The sequence below is a fragment of the Thalassophryne amazonica genome, chromosome 2 (genome assembly GCF_902500255.1).
Source record: "Thalassophryne amazonica chromosome 2, fThaAma1.1, whole genome shotgun sequence".
Classification (NCBI taxonomy): Eukaryota; Metazoa; Chordata; class Actinopteri; order Batrachoidiformes; family Batrachoididae; genus Thalassophryne; species Thalassophryne amazonica.
This window is the reverse complement of record NC_047104.1, coordinates 77309856-77321677: the sequence shown is the minus strand read 5'-3', so window position 1 is coordinate 77321677 and position 11822 is coordinate 77309856. Positions and strand designations below refer to the sequence as shown.

General features: G+C 39.8%; 1 protein-coding gene across 1 annotated transcript; it reads right to left on the bottom strand.

Annotated features, from left to right (window-relative positions):
- Positions 1-2336: 2336 nt before the first annotated feature.
- On the bottom strand, positions 2337-6569 carry LOC117503774 (interferon regulatory factor 2-like). The gene is given in 6 exon segments (XM_034163019.1): positions 2337-2656; positions 5903-5976; positions 5978-6000; positions 6151-6164; positions 6167-6240; positions 6433-6569. Coding segments are annotated over 5 exon segments (504 nt in total). The 5' UTR covers position 6240; positions 6433-6569.
- Between the last annotated feature and the right edge of the window lie 5253 nt (positions 6570-11822).

Sequence of the window (11822 nt, the reverse complement as noted above, 5' to 3'; positions counted from 1 at the left end):
TGTAAATTATACGCCAAAATGAACCAGCGCTGGAATCCACATATAAATGGAAATGATCAACATGATAAACAGTGTCATTATACAAATCAATGCATATGTTACATAAATAACACTTTCTTGATTATACTACATAATAATTAATACAAATCCCGCTTTTGCAGGATTGTTGGTCTATCGAGCATGATCCGTGGCCACAGCGCTGACTGCAAAGAAAGCGCTGCTCACCTTTTTCTCCAGAGCAGCGCTGAGCTTAACTTTATGTGGTGTGACCGTTTTAGACTGTGAAATGGATAATTACAACTGTAGTGTTGTCATTCCCTTCGCCCGTGCTGCAATCAGGTTTTGTTTTCTCCATTCATTTGTTAAAATAAAATAAAGAAAGAAATACATTTTAAAAATAAAGAAATCTGAAAAATTAGGCGTGTCTTATTAATTGAGCGAGCAAATATCCACATGTCAAGAATTATTGACATGTGAAAAGAGAATACAGTGGTCCCTCGCTATAACGCCGTTCACCTTTCGCGGCCGGAGATTTTTAGTCCAATTTTACATGCTTTTTTTTTTACAGTGTTCTGTGTGTCTGTTTATAAGAATCTTCTCGCCCAGAAGAAAAAAGAGCGCCAACAACTACCCATAACTGTGTTCTTCACTCGGAAAAAGACACCTGCAGCGAGGTTTGACTCAGTGGAAAAAGGCGTGGCGTCAGGACAAAGAGGCGCGATCAGAGGAACTGTGAAATACTGGTCAGTCACTATTAATAATTTATGTGTCCAACCTCGTAGGCTGATCGTTAAAATTAAATTTGTTAGTTCTAAAAGCCATCAAAATTATTTATAGGAAAACGTTCTATTTTTATTTCTCAAACAAATGTTTGGGCCTGAAAACAGGTTGGTCTTATTTTTCTACTAAGGTTTGAACTTTGAGAGTGTTTACACACGAGAGAAAAGTGAGAAAATGTTCATGCCTGATTGAGAAAAGTGTATAAAGTGTGTAGTGAGGGGTTTTACAGCCTTAAAACATCTATAATAATTATAAAAAGTAACGCTGACTACGTCGCGGACTTCACTTATTACGGGCTATTTTTAGAACGTAACTCCCGCGATAAACGAGGGACCACTGTAACACTTTTTTGATTATACTACAAAACAATTAATACGATGGCCACTTTTGACACTCAATTGGCACGCGTCGTGATTGGTGGAGTTCTTTTTCTTTGCGGTCTTCCTGGCTTCCGTGTCGTAAAATGAGGATGTGTCTGAAACGGAGTCTGCATATTTATGGGCGTGTTTATTATAATTACGATTGTTTTCACCTGCCGCATTTATCAAGGTCACGTCAGGCGTACGCCGGAACTGGGCAGGTACGCACTGCTTGATACATGTCACGGAAAACTTTGGTGTACTTCAAATTTACACCGTAAATTTACGCCACAAGTGCGCAACTTTGATACATGAGGCCCAATGTGTGGACACGGGCTCAGTCAGCTGCACAGTGGGTCTGTCCTGTAACTGATCCAACCACTGTGACTATGGTGATAAACCACATGATTGTGTAAAAGCCTGATACCTTAAGAACACCTTCATTCTTCTCCTGATCCTCTGCATAGAGCTCCGACATCCCTGCACGACGACAATCATCATCATCATTCTCACGCAGCTGCAGGAGCAACATCTTCACCATCAACACCTGGAGATACAGCAAACCTCTCACCCGGTGCAGAATGGTCTTCTGCAAACATCTCCACTTTCTGTGGCGTGTCTGATGTGCATCTTGCTGCTGTGGGCTGCCAGGGATGTATGAAGTACGCATCATCCCTTCCAGTGTCTTCTAAACACGTCTGTTTGTCCCTAGACCTGCTGAACAACTGCAGGCCTGAGAAGACAGGAGAGTAGTTCAACCCTGTCCAGCACCACTGCCAGCATCCTCAATTTAATTCATTTCATTTTTATAGCACCAAATCACAACAAAGTTGCCTCAAGGTGCTTCACACAAATAAGGCCTAACCTTACCAACCCCCAGAGCAAGCACACAGGCAACAGTAATAAGGAAGAAACCTCAAGCAGACCAGACTCAAAGGGGCTAACTTCTGTCTGGGTCATGTTACTGATACAATTTACAAAACAAATCAACAGGAAATTTTGGGAGTCCATGCTGGTGCACAGGACAGGAGACCTACAGAAGAAGACACCAATTCCCATCTCTGGATGGAGCCACACCTCAAACAGAGAGAAAAAACAGAATGAGGCGACAGAAAGACAACAAATACAGTATAATTTGTCAGCATTAAACAACAAGAAAAACAGAAGAAATAATAAGGTGATCGCCGGCCACCAGCCCTAATCTTCACTAAAAGACCCCGACTTTAGATTAAGTTTAGGCCGTGGCCCACTCCATTTACGAATCCTTGAATGTTTGGGGTTCAACAGAAGGAGCGTAGAGGCGAGTGCCTGCTTGCCTCTGCAGTAGCAGCTTACCTCGCCTGCTGCGTCTGTGCGTCTGTGCGCTGGGCGCATCCTGTAGACCCTGTAGGCATTACTGCCTCTTTTCCTGCTGTGCTCCCGAAGCTCACAGATGTCAGGCAAAGAATTCAAAGCACAGCGAAAGTTGGCTTTCCACGTCTTAGGGTCGGGCTTGTCTTTACCCGGATGGTACCGTCCTGAAGTGGGCAAGAGCACAAACAAAAAGAGGTCTGTGTGAAAGCACGGGAGGTTACTGTTTCTGACCTGTTACGAGCCAAATTTGTATGTGTGACACCTTGGCAACAGCTTAACACTTTAGCACCAAATTTTACCGGTTTATATCTTTTGGCATACGATTTCAGACAAGTTCAAATATGGATTGCTTATGTCAAGATCAACATCATGGGTTTGAATGCCACAAGTGGTACAGTTATAGATGTTGGAATAATGAGGTTTGGACAATGATGATTATTATGACACAGTAATGAAGAAAACATCAAGCACTCCCATTTTTGATTGTTTGTTGGGTGTCAATCCTTTTCCACAGCATGAGAAAATGTCTTTCTGTGGTGACGGTCATCATATTTGTTTTGTCTTCAGAGATATCAAAAAACTTTCACTGTGTTGCTCAACCTTTTAATAATTAGTCTGCCTGGACATTGATGATCTTACCTGAATAGTGATGTTATACGCTCTGTAGAGTCCTTTTTGATATATTGAGTAGTTTACAATTTTATCTGCAGAGATTATAAAAAACTAAAAACATCCTGTGTAAAAATATTACTGCAATTGTGTTTTATGGTAAAGGCTCCAAATTTTGTACAGACATTGTTTGATATAATAATAATAATAATAATAATAAAGATATTGTGCCGTCCTTAGTTTTTAAGTCAATGTAATTTTAGTTGGAATGGATTCAGTGCGTAAGAAAACAACACTTAATTTGTGTTTGTATGAAACACAGTAATAAAACATTTTGAAGATATTCTGGAACAGTATGGCAGCCATCTGGGGTGTTACTATTGATTATCCTCAGGTCAGAAACTGAGGATAGCATGATACAGTTGTATGCAAAAGTTTGGGCACCCCTGATCATTTTCCTGATTTTCCTTTATAAATCATTGGTTGTTTGGATCAGAAATTTCAGTTATATATAACATATAGCAGACAAACACAGTGATATTTGAGAAGTGAAATGAAGTTTATAGGATTTACAGAAAGTGTGTAATAAATCTTTAAACAAAATTAGGCAGGTGCATAAATTTGGGCACCCCAGCAGAAAAAAAAAAAACATCAATATTTAGTAGATCCTCCTTTTGCAGAAATAACAGCCTCAAAACACTTCCTATAGCTTCCAAAGAGAGTCTGGATCCAAACAACCAATGATTTATAAAGGAAAATCATGAAATTATCAGGGGTGCCCAAACTTTTGCATACAACTGTATCTAATTACTACTACTACTACTACAAACAATTTGTTGCTTTTACCAAAAGGCATCACTGTTTCACACATGAGGTGTTTGGTGATGCTGATATCTTTGAAAGAAGGTCCAGATTTTGAGGGTCCTGGTGCTTCCTGTCTTACTGTATGGCTGTGAAACTTGGACACTATCCAGCGACCTAAGATGACGACAATTTGTCCTTAGTACGCAGTATCTTCAGAGGATCCATTGGTACTGCTGGAATTACTTTGTGTCAAATGAGGGGTTACTTTGGGAGACTAAGCTGTATCATTTGTGATGTGAGGAAGCATAGCCAGGACATTTTGGACAGCATGCAGGTGCCTCGGTGTTGATGACCCAGTGACTGAGAAGGAAAAGGGGGCACCCATGTATCACATGACTACAGCAGAGGGAGGGTTAATTTTGAGAGGTGGGAATGGACCGAGACCCAAGACCCAAGATGTACTGTGCTGTGGTGGATGTTACAGCGTGTGGCATCAACACATGCTCCCAGGCCTGACCTAATTTAATTTTGATCTCAACATTGTTTTTTTAACGATTAAAAAAAAAAAAAAATCCCCCGTTTCATTATTATTATTATGTTTTACACTTCCCATGATAACCGGTTTTCTTGATGTTTTGAGGGACTGTTCTTGGCAGCAACATGATACGTCTGGTCAATGTTCACAGTACTGACGTGGAGCTTCCCACGATGTGATGCAGCTGCAGTCACAAGGCACGAGTGATCTTCCCATGACTGAAGTGTGGAGGTTAGACATTCTGCAAAGCCACCTGCACTAACTTCAAACAACGGAACCAATTAATAACTGACTACTAAAGTTCCATCATCCCATACCGAGTCTTGTGGATAAATCTTTAGTTTTTAGTTTAAAAACAAAACAAAACTTTGACACAGACCAGTGCACCTTTGGAATGACTCATTTTAACTGCATTAGATTGAACTTTGAACAACACTGAATCCTGACTGAAGCATAAGAACTTCATAAGAAGATATATATAAACCACAGCAGGGTGGTGGCCAAGTGGTTAATGCACTTGGTTTCAGTGCAGAAGGTTCCGGGTTCAAATCCCACCCCTGCCACATTTCTCCATATAATGTGGAGTTGCGTCAGGAAGGGCATCCGGTGTAAAACCTGTGCCAATTCAACATGCAGATCCACCTTGGATTTGCTGTGGTGACCCTGAGTGAAAACAAGGGAGCAGCCAAAGGGACTTACTACATAAATACATTTTTAACTCTGTGAGAGGCCTGGCTGAGATATGAACTCTAATCAGTGGCTTTGTTGTTTGGTTAATTTCATTAATTTGCCACAGAATTATAATTTCTGTCATAACTGGATTGAGTTGGTAATATGATGTGCAGCAGAGACACAGTAAATCAGCATGCACCCACTACATAACCTCTACCAGATGATTTTAAACATGCTTTTGTGTGCTGGTTAGTTTTTGTATTTTACAATATCAGCATGATGAAGGAATGTGTTGGGTCAGGAAACAATGTTTTCCTGTCCATCACCACATATTCTGAAAACATCACATCCAATAACTGAAATAATGGCAACTGCTCTGCTTTTTTATTACAATTGTTCTTCATGAATTTTCTTATTCTTGTTTAAAAGGACATTAGTCATGCCAGTATGACGCTCGGTCTCGAAGGGTGGGATTTTTTTTTCCAGGTTTTATCATATTTAAAGTTAATGAGCAAAACATTCAACGCAACACTTGGATGTCATGTTTGTGCGCGTGATGTGTTAAATGTTTACTATAACTTGGAATGTTTTATTTCGAATACAACAAGAAAGTCTTTCTATATTCACAAATTCAATGTGTCTTTCTGGATAAAAAAAAAAAAAAAGAGTGTGGACTGGATCATTCATCAGGCGGTCCATACGTAAACGTCTGTTCCTATAGGTCACAGAAGTAGAAAAAATGTCTGCATGAAGTGTGCAGCTGTGTGTGTATGAGTAAACACACTCTTACCAGTGTGCACGGCCCAACTCCTGAATAGAGTAGCGTCTCGGTCAATACTCCAACCATGACGGGCGGCATGTTCCACGGATCTGGAAGATTCGTGCTGACTGGGACAGAACAGAATAGAAGAGAATTATAAAATAAATACAATAACAATACGAACACATTCTGTTGATCATTACTCCAAACTTTGTGATCCTGCTTGTTTTTATATTATTATTATTATATTAGTTGTTGTAGTAGTACTAATGGCCCACCTGATCCAGCCAGCGACTCCTGGGTATTTCCCAGACTGAATTTGCTCCTCTAGCCACGGCCTCAGCCTCAGCCGGCCTGACTGTTGCATGCTACACACACACACACACACACTAAAAGTCTTCTTTTTTTTCTTTGATTATCAATGGTTGTGTCCACACACACACACACACACACACACACACACACACACACAACACACACACACACACACACACACACACACACACACACACACACACACACACACACGCTGCAGGAAGCAGCTGATGTTCATCTCCTACCTTGGTTGTGTTTTGTGACCTGACACACAGGCAGTTCCCTCAGAAACAGTTCAGGTGCACAAAGGTGTTCAGTCCAGGTGTGTGAGTCGGTAGGTTTACTTCACACTCATTAAATCAGTTGTTTCTGATGGACAGCTCCCCACCTCCTCCTCCTTCTTCCAATCAAAAGACTTCACATGACTTCACATTCACCCTCCTCCTCCTGAAATGAGACAGCTCATGTTCATTTAAGACCACCAGGTGGAAGCAGAGCTAAATGTCACAGACTGTAAACACCTATCACATCAAAGGACGTTCATGTGCTTCCTGTTGGCATCCAACAGTTTAAAATAATGTTCACGTCACAAAAGCATGTGTGGCTATGTGGCTGAGTTTATCTACATTTTCATATCAATATGGGGAATGGAAGCTCTACTGATTTTGTCAATCAAAAGATAGGAATCATCCCCTCCATTGTTAGAACAATAACTGAAAAACAATAAGTGCTACAATCTTGTAATTTACCAAAATTAACAGAGCATATACGGCGCATCCGGAAAGTATTCACAGTGCTTATCTTTTTCCACAAGGCTTATTCCAAATGGATGAAATAAATTTTTGCCCTGCAAAATTCTACTCACAACACCCCCAATAATGACAACATGAATAAAGTTTTTCAATATTAAATGCAAATGTCCACAAAATCCACAACCAGATCAGATCCAGATCAAACTTTGTCAGGCGATAGTGAGTGCCAGTCTGCACCTCACTTTCAAATATGAGAGCAATTGGGGCATGTTTGATTAAGATATAATGTAAAATATATATGGGGTTTTCAATGTTAAATTTTAATGGCCATAAAATCTGTAATCTGGATCAGATCCAGATTAAACTGTGTCAATCCATAAAGGATGCCATCTTACATAATGCTCTCATAATATGAAAGAAATTTCATCTTTTTTGACAGAGTTATGAATTTTTAAAAATTTGTTCAATGTTAAAGATAGGGATTTTTCCAAGACTTTTTCTGGACTTTGACTTTTGACTTGTGACCTTGAAAACCAAAACCTGTTCTTGCCTATGAGGATATGAATCTTCAGTAAAAAAAAAAAAAACAAAAAAACAAAATCATAACTATATATGAAAAATTGTGGGCTCCAGGCTGTTCACAAAAAAACAAACAGGTGAAAACATAACCTCCTCCAGCTTCATTGGTGGCGGTAACAAAAACTAAGAAATCACATGTACATAGTATTCACACGCTTTGCTCAATACTTCATTGATGCACCTTTAGCAGCAATTACAGCCTCAAGTCTTCTTGAATATGATGCCACAAGCTTGGTGCACCTATCTTTGGGCGGTTTTGCCCATTCCTCTTTGCAGCATCTTTCAAGTTCCATCGGGTTTGATTGGGAGAGTTGGTGCGCAGCCATTTTCAGATCTCTCCAGAGATGTTCAATCAGATTCAGGTCTGGGCTCTGGCTGGGCCATTCAAGGACATTCACAGAGTTGTCATGAAGCCACTCCTTTGATATCTTGGCTGTGTGCTTAGGGTCATTGTCCTGCTGAAAGATGAATCGTCACCTCAGTCTGAGGTCAAGAGCGCTCTGGAGCAGGTTTTCATCCAGGATGTCTCTGTACATTCCTACATTCATTTTTCCCTCAATCCTGACCAGTGTCCCAGTTCCTGCCACTGAAACACATTCCCACAGCATGATGCTGCCACCACCATGCTTCACTGTAGGGATGGTGACTGGTTCATCCAAACATGATGCCTGGTATTCACACCAAAGAGTTCAATCTTTGTCTCCTCAAACAAGAGAATTTTGTTTCTCATGGTCTGAGAGTCCTTCAGATGCCTTTTGGGAAACTCCAGGCAGTTTGCCATGTGCCATTTACTAAGGAGTGGCTTCTGTCTGGCTACTCTACGAGACAGGCCTGATTGATGGATTGTTGCAGAGATGGTTGTCCTTCTGGAAGGTTCTCTTCTCTCCACAGAGGAATGCCAGAGCTCTGAGTGACCATCCAGTTCTTGGTCACCTCCCTGAAAGGCCCTTTTCCCCCGATCCCTCAGTTTAGACAGGCGGCCAGCTCTAGGATCAGAACTGCTTCCATTTATGGATGATGGAGGCCACTGTGCTCATTGGGACCTTCAAAGCAACAGAAACGTTTTTGTATCCTGCCAGAGAGTTGTGCCTCTGGACAATTCTGTTGCGGAAGTCTGCAGACAACTGCGTTATTCCTTTCAAATCACCCAGTTTTAAAAATATTTCCAAGGTCACTCCTCACCCTGTTCTGTCAATTTAATATGTCATTCATATTCCAAAGTTAGGATGAAATGAGATATTTGGCCTGTATCTTGAAAAGGTTTGAAGTTACAACCCCTGGAAATTTTGGTGAATTTTTCACATTTTGTGAAAATGGTGCTTGTACCAACTTTAGATGTTAATAACTAGCTTGCTGTTAACTATTCAGGTGGTCAAACTGCTCACCATGGGCTGACTGTCAGTGTAGAGTGGGAATATTTAGTCTGTTTTGGTCTGTCTAGTGTGATCAGACTTTCACAAAGGACTGAAAAAGGTAACAAGTTGAAAATATGACATGTTCATATTTATGAGTGCTCAAAAATCAAAGAAATACACTAGCTAGGGAAGTCTATGATTTTGGATGTGTTACAGCATATCTTTACAATCAAATCATAACGTCGAGTTGTCTGGCGCAAACTCTATAGTCATTAGAAATCTGCTACAGTTGTATGCAAAAGTTTTGGCACCCCTGATAATTTCCATGATTTTCCTTTATAAATCATTGGTTGTCTGGATCAGAAATATATCATATAGCAGACGAACACACTGATATTTGAGAAGTAAAATTAAGTTTATAGTATTTAAAAGAAAGTGTGCAATAATTATTTAAACAAAATTAGGCAGGTGGATAAATTTGGGCACCCTTGTCATTTTACTGATTTGAATAAATTTAGCACTAATTACTGGAACACAAAATAGGTTTGTAAGCTCATTGACCCTTGACCTCCTTACACAGGTGAATCCAATCATGTGAAAGGGTATTTAAGGTGGCCATTTGCAAATGTTTCCCCTCTTTGCATCTCTTCTAAGAGTGACAACATTGGAGCCTCTAAACAACTCTCAAATGACCTGAAAACAAAGCTTGTTCACATCATGGTTTAGGGGAAGGATACAAAAAGCTATCTCAGAGATTCAGCCGTCAGTTTCCACTGTGAGGAACATAGTGAGGAAATGGAAGAACGCAGACACAGTACTACGTAAGGCTTGAAGGGCAGGCCAAGAAAAATCTCAGATAAGCTGAAGCAAAGGCTGGTGAGAACATCATAGTCAACCCACAGACATCTCCAAAGACCTACTACATGATCTTGCTGCAGATAGTGTATCTGTGCATCGTTCAACTATACAGAGCACTTTGCACAAAGAGATACTGTATGATGCTGTAATGCAGAGGAAGCCTTTACTGAGTACCACGCCACAAACAGTCCGCTTGAGGTATGCTAAAGCACATTTGGACAAGCCAGGTTCATTTTGGAAGAAGGTGCTGGTGACTGATGAAACTAAATTGAGGTTATTTGGACATAACAAGGGGCGGTATGCATGGTGGAAAGAGAACACAGCATTCAAGAAAACGCTTGCTACCTACAGTAAATTTGGCGTGGTTCCTTGTGCTGAGTGGCCAGTGCAGGTACTGAGAATCTTGTTAAAGTTGAGGGTCACATGGATTCCCAGTCAATATCAGCAGATTCTTGAGAACAATGTTCAAGAATCAGTGACAAAGTTGAAGGAAGTTGCACCAGGGCTGATCTGTTCAACAACACAATGACCCTAACACTGCTCAAAATCTAATAAGCATGCAGAGGACCAAGTACAATTGTCTGGAATACCCTCTCAGTCCCCAGACCTGAATATTATTGAAAATCTGTGGTGTGATTTTAAGCGGGCTGTCCATGCTCGGAAACCAACAAACCTGAGATGTTTTGTAAGAAGAATGGTCCAAAAATACCTTCAACCAGAATCCAGACTCTGATTGGAAGCTATAGGAAGCGTTGAGGCTATTTCTGCAAGAGGAGATATACTAAATATTGATATATTTTTTCTGTTGGGGTCCCCAAATTTATGCACCTGCCTATTTTGTTTAAAAGAATTATTGCATACGTTCTGTAAATCCTATAAAACTTCATTTCACTTCTCAATATCATGTTTGTCTCTATATGATATATTTAACTAAAATTGCTGATCCAAACAACCATGATTTATAAAGGAAAATCAGGGAAATCATCAGGGGTGCCCAAACTTTTACAAACACTGTAATTTTGAGGAATTTCAAAATATTGCCCATTTTCCCTTTGCAACCCAGATGAAATGTGGACCACTGAGGCATCAAATTCATATTTTAACCATGTATTCTCATAACCAAGATGATGGGTAACAATACGGTGCTGGAGTTTAAGCTTCCTTACAGCCCTAGCAAGTTTTGGTGTATGAAATGGTGATTTGTACGAATTTTAGACTTGAATAACTCACTTGCTATAAGAGTCACAGATGTGAAACTGCTCATTTAGAGCTAACATTTGGTGTAGAGTGTGGGCAACTTGAGCCAGTTTTGGTCTATCTGGTGTGTTCTACCATCCACAAAGGCCTAAAAATGGTAGCAAGCCCAAAATTTGACATGCTATTCATATTTCATATGGTTCATATCTTACTTGTTAAGAATAAGTAAGATTTGGTTTGTTGGCGGATATACTCTCCAAATGATAATCTTTTGTTTACCTCATACATTTGATGTAGAGTGTGGGCAAGTTGACTTAGTTTTGGTCTATCTGTTTTCCCAGAGGTCTGAAAATGGTAGAAATTCCAAAATTTCTGATTGCTAAAAAAAAATCAAAGAAATACACGAGCTATAGCAGTCTAATTTTTTGCACCACGATTTATGATGTGTTAGAGCATATCTATAGTCAAATCATAAATCAGGCTATTTGGAGCAAAATCTATAGTTGTTAAAAATATTCTAATTTTGAACGACCTACAAAATATGCCCATTTTCTGGGCATATTCTGAGTATTCTTCTATATCTCAAGATGATGTGTAGCCAATATGGTGTTGCATTTATGCTTCCTTACAGCCCCACAAAATACTGACCTTTTCATATTTTGTGAAAATAGTGTTTTGTACCATCTTTAGACATTAATTAAACTAAATAAACTAATTTGCTATTAGATGGTCTATCTAGTGTGTTCTGCCTTCCACAAAGGACTGAAAATGGTAGTGAACTCAAAATTTGACATGTTGTTCATATTCTTCCTATCTTACTTGTTAAGAACAGATATGGTTTGTTGGCAGATGTACCACACATTAAGTTATTAAATTCCACTCAGTAAATGAATA